This window comes from Sminthopsis crassicaudata, chromosome 4, assembly GCF_048593235.1.
Source record: "Sminthopsis crassicaudata isolate SCR6 chromosome 4, ASM4859323v1, whole genome shotgun sequence".
NCBI classification, from domain to species: Eukaryota; Metazoa; Chordata; class Mammalia; order Dasyuromorphia; family Dasyuridae; genus Sminthopsis; species Sminthopsis crassicaudata.
The window spans coordinates 468743127-468765916 of record NC_133620.1 but is presented as its reverse complement, the minus strand read 5'-3'; the positions used below and the strand labels follow the sequence as shown (position 1 = coordinate 468765916).

The window sequence follows — 22790 nt, the reverse complement described above, 5'->3', positions numbered from 1 at the left end:
GCCAGTGAACAAGCCAGGCCTTCCTTGCTCCTGTGAGGTTCAAATCCCGCCCCAGAGAGGCAGGATCTTCCTGGGCCTCAGTTTCCCCATCCGTAAACCCCCCCCCCCCCCAGTTAATTAAACCCTCGGGGCAGCTCCGGGCCGCCGAGAAGGGCGCCCCTCCCTCCTCCTCGGGCGGGATCTGGCTAGCAAGACTGCCCAGAGCCCAGAGGCGCTCCAGTCCGAGCCGGCGGGCTAGCGGGGGACCCTCCCACCTTCCCCCCTCGGAATCTGAGCGCGGCTGCGTTCTCGGGGACCCCTGTGGCTTGACCGTGGAGCTCACAGACTCTGGGACCCCCTCCTCCCCCAGAGAAGAAAACACCCAGAGCAGTGTTTGTGGCACAGGGAATGTGGGGAAGGGGCTGTTAGGACCCCGCACCCGGTCCACAGGCATTTATTAAGCGCCTACTCTGTGCGGGCACTAAACCAGCCCATGGAGATAGAAAAGCACACAGTCCCGCCTCCAACAGCTCGCGAGACCTCGGAGAATAAATAAGACATTCACATGTTACACGAACAGGGACTTCCCTTCCTGTCTCCCCCCTTCACAGACTGGAACCTCCTGCCCGGCATCCCCGGCAGGTGGATCAGAGTCCTGGCACCGGCCGAAATCGAGGCCGCCCAGTGAGGCCACAGGCGGGGGATCAAAGCTGGGCCTCCGCCGCTCCTGGGCCCCGCCCCCGCCGCTATTTGTGTTCCAAACATCTGCAAAAACTGTCCCGGCGGGTCCCGGATCCGGGGAGAGCCAGAGGTCAGAGGGGCCGCCCGCCGGGCTCTCGCTTCCCCTGCTCGCTCTCCAGGATGATGGCTCTAGAATTGTGGCACTGGGCGAGCCGCCCCAGGCAGCCGGAAGTGCCGCGTCTGGCCCGCCGGCCTCCAGGTGCCGCCTGCCGGCTCGAGCTCTAGCACAGGATGGGCTGGAAGGCCGCCTCTTTGTTTTCTGTCAGGACCAGGTCGTACCTGCACATCTGTGGCCTGAGAGAAGAGCGCAAAAACGGGCATTTACTCAGCTTGTTCCAATGCGGCGGGCACCGAGGATCCGAAGACAGAAGTGAGGAAGGCCCTGCCTTCCAGGGGAGACCCCCCCAGAACAAAGAGCTTGGCCCAGAACTCTCCTGTCCGGATCCGGACCGAACCCGAACTAATTAGCTAATAGTTTGCCCCCCCCCCCCCCCCCCCCCCGTTTTTGTTGTTCCTCCCTAGTCTTTATTTTATTGTCCTCTGGGTCTCCCAGACCCGCACGCCCACAGAACGAAGGACAACAACCGGCATCCAGAGAGGGCCTTACCCGGGATCCTCAGGGCAGGCGCCTGACCGGTTGCTTCTGAAGTCCGGGTTGACTCATAGAACACCCACTTCTTTCCCAGAAGCCCCCTGTGTGGGTCAAATGTCTTGACAAGTGCTTGCACTATTGCGATTTTAGAGCTGGACGGGATGTTAGCCATTGGGTGGCCCAGGAGGAACAATGCTCACCTCCCGCCCCATTGGAGGAAACGAGGCCCGGAAAAGTGAGAGGTAAAAGGTGAATGCCTTTCCTAGGTCAGCGGGCTGCTGGAAATATGCACGGACTGCAGTCCCCCTCAGGCAAACATCAGCGACCAGTTTGCCTTCAGAGGCAACGCCCCCTCGGAGTAAGGGATGTCCCAGAGCTGAGCTACCTCTCCGGTTCTCGGGTCCATTACTTCCTGAGGCCCTTGGCCCCCCTCCCTCCCTTGCCTCGCAGTCAGCGGGCCTGTTCTGACCCTCATGTGAGAAGACCCATCGGGCCACCGCGCTGCCGTCCTGCTTACTTCTCGGGGCGGGTGATGGGTCTCAGCTTTATCCAGACGATCCTGAGTTTGTACTTGGACCAGATCACAGGCCCAGTGGAGAACACCAAGGAGATGCCCTTCACCTGGTCCACATCCTGAGCAAACCTGGCAAGGAGGCTCACTTGCTGATACTTCTGAAATGTGGCAGGTTCGCTGGAAGAAAGAAATAGTTTTTTAAGAGATATCTTGTCATTAAATAAGTCAAGGAACGTGAAGATAAGGATGTACCACGCACATGGACCGCTGTACGCTTGTCCACCTATCTACCCGTACACGTGCTTTATCTCTGTGCCCCCATATATCTGTGACCTCCCTGCTCGCCTCCGCACCCTTCTTCTGCAGAGGCTGGCACCCGAGCCTCCCCAGCCAAAGCCACCCGGCTTTCTTTGCTTCTCATTTCTCTCCTCTCCTCTTCCACTCCCATCTTCCCTCTCCCAATCTGGCAAAGCTGACCTTGGAACAGACCTACTTCATTCAGCAGACGTCGCGGGATGACTAACTTGGAGCTGGAAGGGACATGAAGGGCCAACCAAGCCAACCCACTCATTTTTACCGAGAAGGAAACTGAGGGTCCCAGGGAGAGGCGCCCGATGTCCCAGAGCAGAAGAGTTGGGAACCGAGCCTACACTCGTCACCTGGATGTAATCTGGGGAGAGGGCTTTAAATCTATGACCGTGTGAGCGCAAAATGTAAGCTCCTTGAGGGCAGGGACAGCTTCGCTTTGGCCATGCTTCCTCGTGCCCAGCAGAATGTCTGGCACAAAACTGGTGCTTAAACAATCAACCCGTCAACAACCAAGCATTTCTTGGAGCACTGTGCTAGGCAATGGGGACACAAAGAAAGAAATGAAACTGTTTCTGCCCTCAAGGATCCTAGAGTTGATTGGAAGAATTATTAATGTATTATTTTTATTTTCCCTAATTATATGTAAAACATTTTTTGTTAAATGTGTGCATTTGGTTTTATTTCCGTATGAGTCATTTTGGGAGATGAAAATCAAAAAGGGAAAAATGATAAGGAAAAAAAAAAGGTAAAAATAGCGTGATCTACATTCGGTCTCCGTAGATCTGTCCCTGGATGTGGATGATATTTCCCATCCATCCTTTTTGGGATTGCCTTGGATCCCTGAACTGCTAAGAAGAACCAAATCTGCCATAGTTGATCATCACACAAAGATTATTAATATTAATGTTGTAATTCAGCCATTTTTTAGTCATGCTCAGCTTGTGACCCCATTTGAGGTCCTCTCGGCAAAAATACCGAAACGTTGCCATTTCCTTCTCCAGCTCATTTGACAGATGAGGAAACTGAGGCAAACAAGGTCCAGTGATTTGCCCAGGGCCACACAACTAATAAGTAGCTGTCTGAGGTCAGATTCTGAACTCATGAAGAGGAGTCTCTCTGACTCCCAGCCCTGTGCTCTGTGCACTCCAGAGCCAGCTTGATGTCCCAACTGTGCCGAGTCCCAGGAGTGTCAAAATGGGTCAATTTAAATAAAACCGTATGGAACACATCTCTGAGGTGCAGGGAGAGAGGACCTGGGCCTGGTGAGCCTCTGAGCTCTGAAGGCTAGAGCCAGGACTTACTAGAGACCTGTTTGAGGATTAACGGGCCATGTGACAGCAGTGGGAAAAGGTGAATGGCAATGGAGAGAGTGCAGGAGGCGGCCTCGCTGAGGAGCCCCAGCAAAGCCTTGTCATTTATCCAGAAGGTCAAAAATGGCCCCGAGAATGAAACTCGGCAAACTGCGCTTACGCCCTTTAACAAGATAGCCAAATACTCCCCCCCACAAAGATGCATGTGAACACCTACATAGGCATGTGTGTATGTTCAAGAACACAAGGATTCCATGATATGCAGACACACGTGCACCCAGATCCTGGTGTGCACACACACACATGCATACATGTACACCCAGGTTGCAGCACACATGTGCGCACACATAGGGATGCATACATATACACGAGCAACTATTCACACTGTCCAATTTAACCCCCCCCCAACTTACTGACTGATTTTGGACTCTGTTGTGTTCCCGGCCTGATCGATTAACTTGATGGTGATGTAACCTCTCTGCGTGTTCTTGTTCCAAGTCATGATGTCCACGAAGTAGTGATATACTGCAAAGAGGCAGAGCCTCGGTCAGAATCAGGCCGCTGCTTCCTTCCGTATCTGCCCCAAGGGCAGCGTCTCCCGATTGACTTTCCCCTTGTCCTCCCAGACTCTTTGGATTAGGATTCCCAAGGAGAGACAGAAGGCCTCCTAGGGGGCCGGGTCCCGGTATCCCACATGGGTTTGGGCCTGAGTTTTCCTATGTTCTTTTACTGTAGAAATAAAAGCTGTTCTGTTTGGTGCCCACTGAGTGAGCACTTGTGGAGGGGAGAGGAGCCTTTGACATCAGGGTTATGCTGGTCCCAGCTCCGTCCCCTGCCCTTTCCTGCCATGATGAGGCTGGGGGCTACATCTTATTTATCTTTGAATCTTGGTTCAACTCAACAAGCCTTTATTAAGTTCCTGCTATGGACCCAGCACTGTGTTAGGCACAGCAGACAGAAAGACAAAAAGAAAACTGCCTTTGTTCTCTGAGGCCTACTTTTAATTGGATGAAAATAAGGCACTTAGAGAAGCCAGTCTAAATTGTTTTCAAACTCATTTGGGGGGTAGGAAGAATGGAAACACTAAAGTGGATCAGGCAAGAACCTCATGATTCCTCTGAGCCTGGAATGGATCCGAGCAGTCCAAGATGTGGGTGTGACAAGGGAGAACCTTCCAGGCCAGGGCCCAGCCTGTGCAAAGGCATGGCAGTGGGAGAGATGTCAAGGAGACCAGAGGACAGGAGGTCCGGTGGAGCCACACTAGGAAGGTCTTCAATGGCCCCTAGCACCCAGGACAGCGTTTTTCCCAGAGTGCTTCAGGAGCCAGCATGATGAGGTCATGGCTGGAAAAGAACTCCGAGCTTATCGGGTCCCATCTCCTCAGCGAACAGAGCTCCAGAATCTGGGAGCTTGTCTTTGGGGGACTTCCCCTCAGTGACATAAGCTCATTCCCTCTATGTCTTCAGAGTATAGGTGGCTGGGAAAGTCATCGCCTCTGCCCACTGGCTGGCCTTCAGGTGACAAACTCACCGTCCATTGCCAGACCCAGCTTGGGAGGCGTGGGCAGAATTTGTTCTCAGCCAGCAAAGCCTCCGAGGGGTGGGATCGTCTTCCTACCACAAGGCATCCTGGCCTTGAGAAAGACTTGGACAGAGACTCCGACCCCGAAAGCCAGCTGAGCAGTGGGTAGATGGATGGAGGGATGGATGAATCCACCTCTCAGTTCGCCACAATTCCCATTCTCATCTGTGGGCGTGGACAGCACAGTTTTTCCCATAGAGTTTCATCTGCAGGAGGACACCAGTTACCTGTGACATCCCCACAGATGCTGAGCATTTCTTCTTCTCCATGCATCTCACCTTCCCTCCAGCTCCTCTGCAGGGGTGGGAGGTGGGTGGAATATTGACGACTATTGTCAGATTTTTTTTTTCCCTACGTACTGAATAATGTTACTGATTTTTTTTCTTTTTTCCCTTTAAATAATATTCTTTGTCAAATAATGACGCCTAGGGGTGGGAGGATGGGTTGTATACAGGAAAAAAATCTGTATTGTTAGAGCAGAACAGATCAGTAAAAATGGATTTAAGATTTTTTTTCTGTCTGCTGATAAGAAGGGAGACACTTTTCCTTGTAGAGCCCGTGGCTTTGTGTTCTAACCTCATGAATCTCACACCAACACGTCATCCCAAGAGGAGGTCTGAACTTCATAACTCCTGTACCCATTTGTGGCTCTTGCGCTAAGGCACCAGCTTCAGTGATTCATGGGAAATCTGCTTTCTCTCCATTGCCTTTTTCCAGTTGAAGCATAGAAAAGTGCATGAAACAGGAGGTAGCAGAGTCTCCCTGGGACTTAGTGCCTTGAATGATTTTGTACTTTCTCTACATCTCATGCAGTCTTCTCTGTCTCCATGCAGTTTCCCCCAATAGAATACTTGCTCCTTATGGGCTGGGGTGATTTCATTTTGTCTTTCTATCTCAAGCACCTGGCACCTGACATTCAGTAAGGGCTTAATAAATGCTTGTTGAATTGAAGTGAATTACAGGATTGGTTGTCATGGAGGCTCAGAGCCTGAGACTGAGGCCCAAGTTTTCATTGATTCAATCCCAAGACTTCAGTGGTCAGTCTGTCTCCTTATTGATCTAACCCACCATCAATAACGATATCTCAAACACACTTTTTGAGGGACATTTGTGGGTAAAGCAAAGAATGCTGGTCACTCACTACAAAATGGCTTTTCATCGGCTGTATCAAAAAAAGCTTTTGTCACAGGAGGGTCCTTTAGCATTGAGTAGTTTTTCCATTGGTCAGCATAATAACCTAGAAAAGCAATGGGAAACAGCGAATGTAACCCGACTGTAAGGGCAGTAAGTGGCGCAGTGAGTAGAGTGGAGCCTTGGAGTCAGGAGAATCTGAGTTCATACCCAGCCTTAGACAGTTATTAGTTTGTGATCCTGGGCAAGTCACTTCGATTGCCTCAGTTTCTTCATCTGTAAAATGATCTGGAGAAGGAAATGGCAAACCACTCCAGAATTTTTGTTAAGAAAATCCCCAAAATGGGTCATGAAATCGACTAAACAGCAGCAGACCTGGTTGTACATCTTTAATTTTTACTGGACATCTATGACTCAGTGACGGGGGCTTTCCCTTCATTGAAGCAGATTGTGAGCCTTCTATGTCTTCATCAATAGCCTTTTAAACAATTAGTCAATAAACGTTTTATTAAGCACCTGGGGCGTATGAGGAAGTCTTTGAGGACATTTATGGCTAAAAAGAGTCATCTGCTGAAGGTGAGCTGGCAACAAGCTACTGCAGATTTAGAGAGGCTGCTCTTTGAGAACTAGGTAACATTGTCATTCAAAGGCATAAAAAAAAGTTATGAAGGGAAAGAGCATTTATTTGGCACCAAGTGTTGCTATGACCACAGATGTGGAAATGGATGCTCTCACACAGGAGAGCAGGAGGTCCAAAAAGAGCTGGCTAAGGAGTCCTTCATCTCTTGTCACAGCAGTGTTGTTTTTCCCGAAATTTGGAGCCAATTTTAGAAGAGGTCATTTGGTGTAAGCCTTCCATTTTATAAACAAGGAAAGTAGGGAGGTTAAAACCCCAAAGGAGAATTCTAACTCAGTTCCTCTGACTCCAAACCAAGACTCTTGGCATTACAACACATAGGTACAAATGACAGAATTATTAAATTAGAGGTGGAAGGGCTCAAATCCAACCCTCTCATTTTATATTTGAGGGAATTGGGGCCTAGAAAGATTAAAACATCTGTATAAGATCACAAAGAATTCTCAAGAAAAAAATGACAGACTCTACTTTCCAAAATTGGAACTCCTAATAGCATACGAGTCCCTAGGAACACTTCAGGAAGTTCATCCAAACCCCATTGTGTCTGGTATAGTGGATAAACCTACTCATCCTGGAATCAAGAAGATCTGAGTTCAAATCTTATTTCAGATACTTACTACCTGTAGCTCTGGAAAAATCTCCTAACCTCTTTGTATTTCATTTTCTACATCCATAAACTGAGGGGGTTGAACTTGAGAGTTTCTGCAGCTTTAAATCTTTGATTCTATAAACTTTAATTTCTTTTTCTTTTCAGGGAACACTCCTGCTACTGTAAGGAGTCACAGTCCCTTCCGAAAAGCTAAAAGTAGGTAGATGGTATTGAGTGTCAGGATATACTTCATATACACACATACATATGTATGTATGTGTGTGTATATATATATATATATATATATATATATATATATATATATATATATATACATACTTTATATATATTCAAATGCATATATTATATATGCTATATTTTATGTTTATACTCAAATACATATATTTACTATACTTTATATATATACTAAGATACATATATATGTTATACTTTATATATATTTCCAAATACATATATTTTATATATACTATACTTTATATGTATACTCAAATATATATATTTATAGGTATATAGATTATATTTTATGTATATACTCAAATACATATATTTACTATATTTTATATATATATACTAAGATACATATATATGTTATACTTTATATATATTTCCAAATATATATATTTTATATATACTATACTTTATATGTATACTCAAATATATATATATTTTACATGTATATAGATTATATTTTATTTCAGTTACATATATTTCAATTACGTATATTTCAAATACATATATCATATAAACTATACATATATGTATATACACAAAACATATATATATATATATATACTCAAATACATAAATATACTATATTTTATATATATACTCAAATACATATATTTTATATATACTATGCTTTATATATATATTCAAATACTTATATTACATATATACACTATACTTTATACATATACACAAATACATATATTTTATATATACTATACTTTATATATACTCAAATATATGTATTTATATATACATTATACTTTATATATATATATATATATATATATATATATATATATATATATATATATATATATATATATATATATATATATATATATATCAGGAGACCAATTCATACTGTACTTTATATATATGCTCAAACACATATATTTTATATCTATCTATCAGGAGACCAATTCATACTGTACTTTATATACTCAAATATATATATATATTTCATACACACACACACACATATATACTCATATCATTTATTATCCTAACATTTGTATGACACTGTGGTGGTGTAGGAAGCCCACTGGTCCTGGAATAAGAATGGAACAAGACTGCAGGAGACCTACGTCCCCTTTCTGAGCTGCGGTTTTATGATGTCTCACTTAGAGGAAGGGTATAAACACATAAGTAGGATGAGGTACCTGTGTTACCTGTCTTCATATTCTCAGAAATTACTGTTTGAGGCAACCGGAGCTTAAGAAGACGAGCTCACACTTAAGTTTTCTCAGCTCTCCCAAGACCGGACCAGAGCTCCGAGACTTCTTAGTAAACTCTGCCAGGTGTTAAAATCCCCCTCAGTTTTATCATTCTGCAGGATCCAAGAGTCCGGTTGCCACAGGCTAGCCGGTACCCATCATTCCTACCACCAAGAGACAGACTCTGTCCTTTGTACAAAATGTTTTCCCAGCTTTGTTCAAGGTACCCTTTGGGAAAGGACAACAGGAGCCCAGGCCTCCATCACTAACACCTCAAAAGAGAACAGTGCTTACCCAGGTGAGGACATGGCACGGGTTGGTCATCCCCACAGCTGATGCACTTGCCGTTCAGGTAGTCACGGTAAGACTCACAAGGGTAAGCGGTGATGTCACAGCCTTGTTCCAGAGACGACAAGTACAGGAAAACAGACCTCTGGTGGTCACATTTGAAATACTGAAACCCTTCATTACAAACAAAAGGTTAGGTTACCTTTGAGTGCTGACGTTCACTCTAAAAGCAAGGGGTAGAGTCACAGCTGTCTCATGTTCAACAGGGCAGGGCCCTCCACACATGACGCACAGGTTCCCTCTCTCCACAGAGAAAGAGAACGAGGAGGGAAGAGTGCGAGGACATTGAGTGCAGCATTTCTGCCGACCTCGGAGAGCCAAGTTCATGGCAGAAGCGGGGCTGAATGGGACCTTAGCAGTGTCACGTCCAAGCCGTCATTTTACAGATGAGAAAATGGAGGGACAGAAGATCCAGTGCCTAGCACAGACTCTGGCAGCCAGTAATTGTCTGAGATGGGATTTGAGTCTTCCTGACACCGAATCCCACATACTATTTACTAGGTCAGACTAGCTCCTCTGAGCCAGGGTTTTGATTACAGTAGGGTGACTGGTACTTTGCCACAAGATTACAATTTTTTTTTCCTTTTTTATTTATTAATTTTTATAATTATAACATTTTTTGACAGTACATATGCATAGGTAAAATTTTTTTTTTTTTTACATTATCCCTTGTACTCCCTTCTGTTCCGAATTTTTCCCCTCCTTCCCTCCACCCCCTCCCCTAGATGCAGGCATTCCCATACATATTAAGAGATTACAAAATTTAGAGAGTGAAGATTCAACATAACAGAATTTAGCGTCTAGTTAACAAGAATATTGAAGGTAGCTACTAATTCCTCCTCCACTGGCTACTTTCCCATCTTGGTCAATCCTGTTTGCCTCTCTAACTATGACTTTGCAGTATCCCAAGGTCTTGATGCCATGAGACTCCTGGGCCCAGAGTTTCCTGTATGCCCCCCCCCATTTATCTATGTATAAGTCATTTTCCCACCCATTAGGTTGGAAGCATCTTGAGGGCAGGGACCATGTGGATTGTTTTTTGAATGTAGGAAAGATTTGTTTTATTTTCTTGGAAGAATGGGTGTCCCCCCTTCCCTGAATTGGGGACATCCCTACAGGAGCCAGATCGAGCCTTTTTATGGGGTTTAGTTCTACTTCTTCCTTCTGGATCTTGACCAATGTGGTGGGATAGAACCCCTAGTTCTAAATCAATGTGACAGATTCCCAATGGCCATTCTCTTTGACAAAAGGTGATTTATCGAGGGGAAGGATATAATAGACACCAGGATTGGTAGATATGAAATAGAGTTAAGAGATCAGTTAGAAAAAGACAAGTTCTCCCAGGGAATTAACCAGGAGAAAGGAAGTACTCCACGAGGTGGGAAAAAGCCATTGTCTGGCAGGTTGGACTGACCAGAGTTAGCCGAGTAAGGAGAAGAACGCCATTAGCAGGAAGGCGAGAGAGGGAGAGAAAGGGAACACCTCATAGTGGGCTTAGTCCTGAAGAGAACTTAGCAAAGATTTTCACCATAAGCAGATCTTTTATAGGGGAACCTCATCCTTAGAGCTTTCTTATGGAGACCAGAGGAGTAAAGACCAGAACTCAGAAGGAGGAGCCAGGAGCCAGATGGAATATACCTGGCTAGAGATATGTTCATCAATACCTCAAAAACTTGTTTGATGAACAATGGCGGCTGGTAAAGAGTTCCTTCCTAGATAATTTGGGAATTATTTGATAATAGAATTATCTGATGATATAATTTCTTCCTGACTGGAGAAGAGAGTAAGTCACATCACTGACCAATCAGGATTCTTTCCAGGTTACCATTCTCCCTTCTAAAAGTATGTAATACACCCAATTTTAAACAAAATTGACCAGAGCAGTTTTCTGAGCTTGCTCAGAGAACATTTCCACTTTTCCAATCCTTCCTAATCCAAGAGAGAAAATTCCTTTTCTTATCACATAGTCAATCCCTGCCCCCAAAGAGCTCCCATTCTTCATTCTCATGGAAGAAAATTACCCAAGGAGGGGAAGGACAAAATCCAGGGGACTCATGTTCAAATCTAAAGCTCCACTCCTAATTATTCTTTGATGTCCATGTGGGTTTGAATTTTCTAATTTAAATTTCATTTCTCCAATTTCATTTCCATAACTGTGGAAACCAAATAAATATGCCCATCCATTTCTTATAATTCTCCCTCCCTTTTTAAACAATTTGTTTTGCACATCTTTTTCTAACCCCTCAAATTTGACTAATACATCACAAAAAAATCTATTAACCTCTACACTGATTTCCTTATCCAGGATGGATAATTAATCCCTGAATTCTCTACTAATTCTTCTGACGGGGTCATACTAAGAGTGAAATTACTGTCAATTGTCGCACATCATCTTCCTTTCCCTGCCAATAACCTGTCCGAAGTCATTCTGTTTCCCCGTGCTATTCTGCTAGTGGCATCTATCTACTTTGCTATTCCCTTCACTGTCTCTCTGGTAGAATTTATCCAACCACATTTACAATATGAATGACTCAAATCCCACACTCAACTAGATTTCTAGCCTTGAATTCATCGGTTACTGTCCTTGACTTAATTCTTCCTGATTCAATCTTTCTTTCTCCATCAAACACCAGGGTAAAATGAATAGCCAGTTGGATCGGAACACAGGGGTCCAATCAGTTCCCAGGCAAAGCAGGTTTGAGAGAGCTGCCTCCACAATACCACCCATATTTGCTTGGGGTATGCTCATCTCTGAGGAACTGCCAGAGCTACTCCCCGTTACGTTTCAGATTCAGGTACGTAGCTCTACAGACCCTGGATTGGGAATCTTTCGCCCCACCATGGCAGGCAAACAGATTGATTCCCAGAGGTGGAATAAGAGCCATGTAATTATTTATTCAGGAGGCTCATGAGCAGAAGCAAGCGGGAGCCCTCTCCTCTCCTGCTAAGTCCAAAGGGAATGGAACCCGAGAAGGAAAAGGCTGGCAGGTTTGAAGGAAGATCAGTCAAAAAGTGAAAAAAACCTCAAGGAGGAAATAAAATCTGCCTATAATAGAACAGAAATCCTTGTAATGGGACAACAGAGCGCCGAGCCAGGTTCACATTTGTTCATTAATATTAATAAAATCACTGCCCAAAGATGCCTTCTAATGCAATGTTTCTTACCATTTTTCAATCACAAAACATCTGTACTTACCACCAAGTATTGTTTGGGGACAACCGGGTTGATCCAGTCCTCCGTTTGGATAGAAATCGATATTTCCTAATGTTTCTTTGAAGCCAAAGGCTAAAAAACAAAGAAATCATCAAAACACAGTGGGTCTCTAGGCTGCTTTTAACTTATTCAAGCTTTAAACGTGTTATTTGATCTGCAGAATGAGGGACAAGCGGGATAGTTATTAGAATTAGTATTCCTCTTAGGTATTATCAATATTCCTATTTTTCAAATAACAAACTGATGCTCAGGGATGTCCAGTGACTTCTCCCAGATCACATAAAGCTACTTGAAGAAGCATGTCCATAGCAGATTTTAAAATTACCCATTTTCCCCCAAGCAAAACTTATCCATACATCTGGTAAGTGCTTATATTTCTTTGAATTTGAAAAATCCTCTAATACTCTACAAGATATCTGATTAAAAATTGCCTACAACCCAGAAATAAGGAGGAGTGAAGTAATGTTTCAGAATCTTTTCAGAAGACATGGGTTATGGTCCCAATCCTGATTTCAGGCTATGTCTTTGTGGGCCTCCATTTTCCTATCTGTAAAATGAAGCAGTGATGCTAGATCAGTTCTTCACCTGGGGTTTGTGAACTTGTTTTTTTTATAGGTTTTTTTTTGTTTGTTTATTTTGCTTTTTGTTTTTGTTTGTTTTTGTTTTTTTGGTTTTTGTTTTTGTTTTTTGCTGAGGCAATTGGGGTTAAGTGACTTGTCCAGGGTCACACAGCTAGGAAGTATTAAGTGTCTGAGTTCATATTTGAACTCACGTCCTCCTGACTTCAGGGCTGGTGCTCTATCCACTGTACCACCTAGTTGCCCCTTGTGAACTTATTTTATTTTATTTATTTATTTTTCCCCCCCTGAGGCTGGGGTTAAGTGACTTGCCCAGGGTCACACAGCTAGGAAGTGTTAAGTGTCTGAGACCAGATTTGAACTCGGGTCCTTCTGAATTCAAGACTGTGCTCTATCCACTGCGCCACCTAGCTGCCCCATGAACTTATTTTAAAAAAATTTCTGAATATTTCAATATAGTTGGTTTTGTCATAATATGGCCCTTGTGGTTTTAAAAACATTTTTTTTTTTTTTCTGAAAGCTCCATAGCCTTCCCAAAAAGTCCAGGACACAATGAGAATTCAGAAGCTAAGGTTGTTTATCCCTCTTACATTCTATTGGTCCCTTAATATATACTTTACCAACATAAAATAGCTGGAAAGAAATAAGCAGGCGGTTAAGAAACCAGGTCTAGTTTTGACATGTGGTAGACACATCCATCTCTACTATAGCAAAACGTCAATCACAATTTGCTTTTGTTAAGTTATTTTAAGAGATGCACATCAGTCACGGGTAAATCATCCTCTTTGGGAGTTTAATAAACTAAGTAAACTGAGCTGCCAACTTTAAAAAAAAAAAAATTTTTTTCCCCCTGAGGCTGGGGTTAAGTGACTTGCCCAGGGTCACACAGCCAGGAAGTATTAAGTGTCTGAGACCAGATTTGAACTTGGGTCCTCCTGAATTCAAGGCTGGTGCTCTATCCGCTGCGCCCCCTAGCTGCCCCTGAGCTGCCAAATTTGACTCTCAAAGCTCTCTCTACATCTAACCCCATGAGCTGTGATCTTGTCATTTACAATATTTTAAGTCACAAAGGATTTAGTCAAGTGCACACCCATCAGGATAGTCACATTACACTGATTTTCTCCCTGTCCTCCCCTCCCCAAGGTTTCTAGAGTTAGGAGTAAACAGGCAAAAACTATGGCAATACATACAGTCGGTATCTGAATGGATGACATCAACAAACTGGGCGTCCGTGTGATCCAGCCGTTCATTTGGGGGTTTCCCATTGTAGAGGGGTCCTGCAGGATCCAGACCTGGAATAGAGTGAGATGGAGCTTGGGGAGGAATAGCCACCAGGAGTGTTTTGGAGCCATTTTCTCTCTGTACAATCAAGCATCCTTGTTCTGTCTGTTTGATGGACTCAGAGATCATCTTAGCATGGTCTACTGCATTGCTCAGCGAGTGGGTGAGTGCTTTGGAGAAATGGCCCAAAGTCCTTTCTGCCCAAAGCAGCAGAATCCTCAGATCTTAGAGATTTGGAGCTGGAAGAGATCAATGGATCCCACAAACATTGATCCAAATCTGGAGGGGATCTTGGTGCTTATCCAATCCACATCCCTCTTTCTTTTTTTTTAATATTTAATCTATGGAATGAAACATTTCCAGAATTTAGGACAATAAAAAGATGATTGTACATGAAATTGTAAATCTATTATACACAATTTTCTATTCCTTTCAAATCTACAACAAAATTATCATGTAAATTTTTTTCTAAATATATTTCCACACTGATCATGCTGTACAAAATCAGATCAAAAGGGGGGGAAATGAGAAAGAAAACAACAACAAAAAATATGGAAAAAAATACTATGTTTTGATCCACATTCAGTCCCCATAGTTCTCTCTCTGGATGCAAATGGCTCTCTCCATCACAGGTCCATTGGAACTGGTCTGAATCACTTCATTGAAGAGAGCCACTTCCATCAGAGTTGCTCATCGTATAATTTTATTGTTGCCGTGTACAATGTTCTCCTGGTTCTGCTCACTTCACTCAGCATCAGTTCATGTAAGTCTCTCCTGGCCTCTCTGAAATCAGCCTGCTAATTATTAAATCATCATTTCTTCCAACACAATAGTATTCCATCACAAATCATATACCACAACTTGTTCAACCATTCCCCAATTGAGGGGCACCCTTGTAAAACCCAGCTCTTTGCCAGCACCAAGAGGGTTGTTATAAACATTTAAAAACATAGGTCCTTTTCCTTTTTCTTTTTTTTCTAATCATCTTTGGAAATAGACCAAATAGTGATATTTCTGGGTCAAACATTATAGTTAATTCAATCACTCTTTGAGCATGTTATCACTACTCTCCAAAATGATTGGATCAGATAACAATTCTACCAACAATGAATTGGTGTCCCAATTTTTCCACATCCTCTACAATATTTGTTCCTTTCTCCTTCTACAACCTGATAGACATAAAATGATACCTCCGGGTTGTTTTCATTTGCATTTCTCTAATCAATGATGATTAAGAGCATTTTTTCATATGATTACAAATCGTTTTGATTTCCTCATTTGAAAACTTCCTGTTCAGCAGCACTGAGTAGTAACATTGATTTGTTTCTGAGAAGTTTGCTCAAAATCACCAGCTGTATCTCTAGGAGGTCAGTTCACAAGGTATGGAAATTCCTAAATCTTTTCTAATGTAGCAGCTGTTATAGTATTGGCAGTATGGCAGTCATTTAAAAATTTTTATTTAGCCTCCTTTTCTTTTTCTTTTTTCTTTTTTTTTTTTTATTAAGCTTTTTATTTACAAAACCTATGCATGGGTAATCTTTCAACATTGACCCTTGGAAAGCCTTCTGTCCGAATTTTCCCCTCCTTCTCCCCAACCCCTCTCCTGGATGGCAGGTAGTCCCATACATGTTAAATATGTTAAAATATATGTTAAATGCAATATATGTATACATATTTATACAGTTATCTTGCTGCATAAGAAAAATTGGATCTAAAATAAAATAATAATAATAATAATAAATAATAAAAAAATAAATTTGTAAGAGATAAAAACTCGACTTCGTAAAAAAAAAAAAAAGAAAAAGAAAAATTGGATCTAGAAAGAAAAAAAAAACTTTGAAAAGGAAAACAAAAATTCAAGCGAATAATAGTAGAAACAGTGAAAATGCTATGGTGTGGTCCATCCTCAGTTCCCATGGGTGTAGATGGTTCTCTTCATTGGACAATTGAAACTGGTTTGACTCATCTCATTGTTGAAGAGAGTCCATCAGAATTGATCATCGTATAGTATTGTTGTGGCAGAGAATGAAAAAGGGAGTTGACCCTCACAGAAAGTTTGGAATATATAGAAACTCCAATCCATTCTTGTTGGATCCAGGCCACCTGGGCCAGGTAGGTGGACAATGTCCTCAACTGAATGGCTGAAACAGCTCATTTCTTTTAAATGTTGAAGGAGGATGAGGAGAGAATGGCGAAGGGCAAATACCATATGTTCAAGGAAGAAGGCCAGGGAGAAGGAGAAAGGAGGAGAAGAAAAGGAGAAAAAGAAGAAAGAGGAAAAGAAAGAGGAGGAAGAAAAGGAGAAGGAGAAAAAGGAGGAGGAGAAGGAAAGAGAAGAAGGAAGGAGAAGGAAAAGGAGGAAGAAAAGGAGGGGGAAGAGAAAGAGGAGATGAAAGATGAGGAGGAGAAGGAGAAGCTATTACCAAGAACCAGCTGGGCTTCCTCCGGAACAGCTTAGGCAAGAAACACCTACTTTTTCTTACAAGGTTAGCAAACCAGTGAGTCGGAGGAGGCTGTAGACATCAAAGACAACTGTAGGTGTGGACTGCACTGAGCAAATTGGCTAAGATCTGCTACACTATTTGGGGGGACAATGGGGGGAATGTGGGATACACAAGAATCCAGTTATTTTAGGTAGAATCAGAATTGTTTGAATAGCCACAGAGTCATCATTAATGCTTCCGGGTCCCCCAGAGAATAAGGACATTTAGGCACAGAGGGTAAGGGACCGGCCCAGAGTCACACAGTTGGGTCAGAACCCAGGTCTTCCAGACTCTGCCCTGTACACAAACCACTTGTCCATGGGTGTGGCAGCACGCCATTGTGAGGTAAGAAGTGGAGAATGGGGAATTCAAAGAAACGCTGGAAGATCTGTGAGAACCAATGAAGAAGGAAGTAACACGATGCACTAAGGCCTTAGCCCAGGAGGACTGAAGTGACTGAAATGGTCATAAAAAGTGAGAGGCAGAGATGGCACCAGGGGCAGAGGGCCCGTGGTTCGGGTCCCACCACTAACATGGTGGCCGTGTGATCCTGAATAAGTCACCTAACATCCAGACCGTCCTAGCAACCCCGAATGCAGGATGTGTATGGGGAGGAGTTCTTTCTCAGAGAGTCCCGTGTATCGGTGAAATCAGAGCTGATTCTTATATCAAATAAAAATAAGCACATTAGGGCAGCTCGGTGGTGCAGTGGGTAGAGCATCAGTCAGGAGAACCTGAGTTCAAATCTGATCTCAGACATCTTAACACTTCCTGGCTGTGTGACCCTGGGCAAGTCACTTAACCCCGACTACCTCAGGGGACAAATTAATAACTGCACATGTACATATCTATATTTGTCTATGGTATGTATTACACACACACATATTCATATGTATATATTCGGATATGTGTGTACACACACATTTAATTAGGAGTTGACTTTGTGGGGAGCCCCAGAGTTCACACAACATCTGGGCACAATTGTCCATGGAACAAAACAAGCTGTGTTCGGACCCCCAGAAGCCTTACCTGTAATTCTTCCAATTTTCCCATCATACATCTGTCCAACAAATCCGGCTATATGGGCCCCGAGGCTGACTCCAATCATGTAAATGTTGTCGAGCGATGCTCCGTCGGCCTATGATTCCAAGAGGGAGGACCATCAGGTGGGCAAGCAGCAGCCATAGGGAACATCTGGCAAAGGTTTTTCCCCAGGTCTTAGTCTCGCCATGACTCTTTGAAAAAACCTACATGGACATCTTTTAAACACTCTGCAGACAGAACAAATCTCCCAAGCCAAAAACAAAAGTGCACCCACCAATCCAATCCAACAAGCAAATATTAAGCATCTACTGTATGCGAGACCAGAGGTAGCTGAGGGCTGGGCTTGAGCTCAGAAGGACCTCTCCAGCTGACCCTGGACACACCACTTAGCCCTTCTCAGATACAGTTTTCTCATCTGTAAAATGGGACTAATCACAGCCCACACCTTATGGGGCTGTTGGGAAGCTCTAATGGTACGTAGAGTTGTTGCTGGGGAGGACCAGTGACATCATGGGCCGATGTCTTGACTTGCTCAGGAATTGCATTTAAAGGAGGCAGACTTGCACAAAGCCCTCGGCCTCCCTCTCTCCTCCAGTCACCATGGTCCAAAGGCAGGACAAGGTCAAGATGGCCGGCGATGGGACGCAGTGGATGGCCAAAGGTACTGGATGTCTGACCAAGCCCTGAGTGCCCCACAGCCGCCTTTGTGGCCCTTGGAAGAGTCGCACTCCTCCGCCCATTCTGCCTGAGGGGGATGTCTTTACATGCTTGGGGTCAGTCATATCCCCCGACTCATCAGTGGGTTTGTTGCCCTCAGCCTATGTTAGCCCCGCTGCCAAGATAGGCAAATAAAGCACTCTGTAAGCTTAAAGTATTAGAGATGGGAGTCATTTTTATTATATGATTAAAATTATTGTGTAACACATTTAAAAATAATTTTCAAAAACTCAACTTGGTGATTCTTAACCCCCTTACCCCTTGTCCTGCCACTAAAGAAGTGGGGGCTCGGGCCCTTTGGTATTTGTCTTTGTTTTGTGAGCTGACCGGTCACCAAAGAGATGTTTGACCTACGGCCTGGGAGAGAGAAGGGGGTGAAGAAGGGCAGCTCCCTTCACCTCCGATGGCAGAAGTCGAGTGTGGCTCCCCGCACAAAGGGTGGACTCCCTATGACGTTCTTATGGGATAATAAGGGTAAGAGCGCCCTGGGATGGAGAGGCAAGGAGAGATTACAATAATAATGACAAGAGCTCGTGTCTCTATGGCAGTTATGGTTTGCAAAGCACTTTCCAGAACAACTCTTAGAGGGAGGTACCCTTCTTACCCCTAAGTCATGATAAGGAAACAGACTCGGAGGGTTAAGGCCAGAGTCACACAGCTGCACCCCAGGCCTTCCTGAGTCCGGGCCCAGAGCTCTGCCCTCTGCACCTCAAAACTGCCTCCATCAGCAGCAGGCGCCGCTGACAGGCCAATGCTGACACTTATGCATCCCTCACAAGTTCATGCAGCACTTGACAAAACATACACAAACTCACTAGATCCTCTCAACAACCCTGAAGGCAGGGGCTGTTATTATCCCCACTCTACAGATGAAGAAACTGAGGTAAGCAGAGGTTAAGTGTCACACAGCTAATTAGTGTCGGGGCCTGGATTTGAACAAAGGGGGTCACAGAGAGTCGCACATGACTGAAAAATTGACTTAACAACAAATTTTCCCCTTACTCCACTGGGAAGGAAAGAAGGAGGGGAAGTGGGAGTCATGTGCCTTTCTCCCCCTTCCCCTGCTCCCAAAGACCCTCTTGGACATCCTGCCCCTCCTAGACCCTTTACACATCACCCCAGCCTACGAGGATCTGGGCCCCCACTCAGCTCACCCCCCACGGGTTATGAGCTCCCCAAATGCAGAAGCGGTGCCGGGGAACCATAAACTGCCCATCTAAAGGACATCAGGAGGGCCCGAGTTCAAGTTCAGCCTCAGCACTAGCTGCGGAACCCCTGACTTCCCCAAGCAAGGGGGCAGGCAGCACCTTTTGTCCCAGGTTTGGGCCTCTTACCAGCATGTGGTCGATGGTCTCCTTTAGGATCTCGGCCACCCGCCTGGTGTGGCTGGAGGCCGTGGCGTAGACGATGTGGGTGGCGCCCCGGTTCCAGTCGACCACGAGGACGTTCATGTCCTCCACGTGCAGCAGGCCCTCCACCAGCTCAGGCAGCCAGACTGGCGGGGAGCCCGTGGGTCTGAAGCCGTGGATGATGAAGGTGGTCTTCCTGGTCAGGTTGAAGCTCCTGGGGAAGGGATGCTCCAGGGCTTTGGCGCAGGTGGTGTTCTCCCGTGTGTACAGCAGCAATCTCACCTTGAGATCTGTGCCTATGATGGCATTGTGGAAGCTGAGCCTGGTGAACGTGGGGCATTCTTCGTCTGGGTCTGAAAGTCAGAAGGAGAGAGGGAAGTGAACTGGAGGGAGCGAAGCGTAGAGGGAAGAGATGGATATGACAGGGGAGGGGGGAGGGGCAAAGTCGGCTGGAGATGTCGGCTCTCTGTGGTCCCACGATGCCTTTCCTCCTAACCTCTGACCCTTTTGGCCCGAGATTTCCATTTTGAGAAGTACCCATAGCATTTCCCTCATTTGTTTCCAAACGAGGCTAAAAAATGCACTTTTCCCAAAGAGGCCCTTGCACTCCATGTACCTGACCACTCCATTCCAAGAACATTCCTTTCCTGGGCAGGAAGATGACAGCAGATAAATTGTTGTTGTTTTTTTTAACCAAAAGGTAAAATTGAAAATAAGAAACCTTATTAAAATGATAAATAAAATGACCTGTTTTTTTTTTTTTTTAAAGACATGGACACAATTAAAAAACCATTAGCTAACCTAATAAACAAAAGCCATGAAAACTAAATATCCAAAATAAAAAAAATAGACTAATCCCAAAGGCGTATTAACCTCAATTTGTTCAAGCCAGAATGCCTTGTCTTTTCCTCCATATCCACATTTCTTACAAACTTTTCTCTTTCTGTGATGGGTCCCGCCATCTTTCTTTGTCACCTGGTTCACAATCTGGCCTTCCCGCCCTTTCTCATATATGATATTACAACCCTCCCCTGTCCTTGATCCTTTATATGAGCCGGTCTTGCTCTGTCTCTGTGAAACCCTAATGCCCTTCAAAGTCTATCTCAATTTTGAACTCACATTTGGAACCAAGGCATAAAGGCGGAAAAATAAGCGCTTGCTGAATTGAAATGTGGAAAGAATGAAGAACGAATGTGTATTGGATTGAATGGAATGGAATTGTGGGAAAAAATGAGAGCAAATGTTTGATGAACCCCAGACAGAATGCACGGAGAATACGTTGGTTGGTTTGGATGGAAGCTATTTTATGGCCCCAGACTAAGTCACTAAAGGAGGCACCCGTTCTTTGATAGTCTGCGGCACTTCCTCGGATTGCCAGTGGTCGCCCACAGACTCTCTACTTTATAATCTAAAACCTGCTAAGTGGCGAGCCAAAGCTGTTGTTCCGGTTGCGAAGACGACACCGCGGCTGAAACACGCTGAACAGGTTTCTGATGTTGTGCCTTTTCCAGGGGAGTTTATTTGATACTTGGTGAGCTAATCTGCTTTTATTCAGGCCCTTTGTTTTAAAGTGCTACCTGCCGATCATGGGAAGAGTTAAGGATAAGGTTAGACCCCCATTCTCCAGCTCTGGGTTTGTGTTCCACATTTCTAGAGCACCAGCGAGCTGTACGCTGGGCAGAACACACACATGCAAGTACAGTCGGTCAATAAACACTTATTAAGCACCTACTATGTGTCAGGCACAATGCTAGGGAGACAAAAGAGGCAAAATCCCTCCGAGAGCTTACAGTCATGAAGTGCCACACTTGTTCCCACAAGCTGACAAACCAGGAAAGCACCTAACACGTGGTCTACTCCCTCTGATGACTGTGAACGAGATCCACCTGTTAGTTAGTATTTGTGGAATGAGTTTCGTTTGCCGTATCTCTGATTTGGTCTCTGAGGAGACTGGGGAAAGCCCAAGCTAGATCATCTGTTGTCTGAGGAGACCCACGCACCCTGTGTAATAATAACTTACCTGGTGGGATGTAGACTGCCTGCCTCACACCAGCCTGCAGAGATGGGCTGTGTTAAAAAGGGCATCCCCAATTTACAGGCCAGGAAACTGAGGCTCAGAGGAGTAAGATGCCAAATAGGCCGTCAGAGCCAGTTTTTCTCTCTTCCAAGTCATATATTCTTTCCATCAGACCACATAGCCATATCAGGAAGGAGACCATACAAATTTACTGCCTCAATCATAGGGTTTAGGATCTGAATTCAGAGCTGGAAGAGAACCTAATGGAACCACGAGAATACTGTGGCCCAGCGAGAAGAGGTGACAGAATCAGAGCACCCCAGAGCAAGAAGTCCTTAAAGAGCATCTGGACCATGTTACCAATGAGGAAACAAACCCCGAAGGGATTTGTCCAATATGCAGGTAACAAGTGACAGAGTCAACCTCTTAGTGAGAGTTCTGAGAATGGATTCAAGGGAAAAAGAGGAAAATAAAAAAGAAGCAAAAGAGAAAAAGGAGGAAGAAAATCAGGACTTTATCGCTCTCTGATTCTACAAAAAATGGGAATGAGAGCAAAAGGAAACACGGTCTAGGAGGTAGAAGCCCCAAAGTCGATCCCAGCAACGTATAATATCCAAAGCTGATTTGAGAAAAGGCTCTCTTTAACCTCGCCTTCAGCTCGTTTGACATTTTTATTTTTAACATCCACTTCTTAAAATTTTGAGTTTCGAATTATCTCCGTCTCTCTTGCCCCTCTCCCACAGGTGAGAAGGCAAGCGTGAGATATTTATTATACATGTGCAAGTGGGAAAGACACGTTTCCATAAAAGTCATGTTTCCAAAAAGAAAGAAAGAAAAAGAAAGTAAAAGAAATATGCCTCTCTACTTATGTTTGCAGAAAGAGCTGCCAAGGTGTCCCTGCATTTCTTAATTG

General features: G+C 44.3%; 1 protein-coding gene across 1 annotated transcript in view; it reads right to left on the bottom strand.

Moving 5' to 3' along the window:
* Nucleotides 1-372: 372 nt before the first annotated feature.
* Nucleotides 373-22790, bottom strand: part of LIPH (lipase H) — a 28917-nt gene continuing 6499 nt past the window's right edge. Inside the window, exons 2-10 of the mRNA XM_074264257.1 lie at nt 19846-20213; nt 17780-17888; nt 14177-14278; nt 12391-12480; nt 9141-9308; nt 6168-6263; nt 3859-3970; nt 1830-2003; nt 373-1014 (exon numbers count right to left, since the gene is read on the bottom strand). Coding sequence (XP_074120358.1) covers nt 942-1014; nt 1830-2003; nt 3859-3970; nt 6168-6263; nt 9141-9308; nt 12391-12480; nt 14177-14278; nt 17780-17888; nt 19846-20213 — 1292 coding nt within the window. The 3' untranslated portion in view covers nt 373-941. The remainder of the gene's footprint in view (nt 1015-1829; nt 2004-3858; nt 3971-6167; nt 6264-9140; nt 9309-12390; nt 12481-14176; nt 14279-17779; nt 17889-19845; nt 20214-22790) is intronic.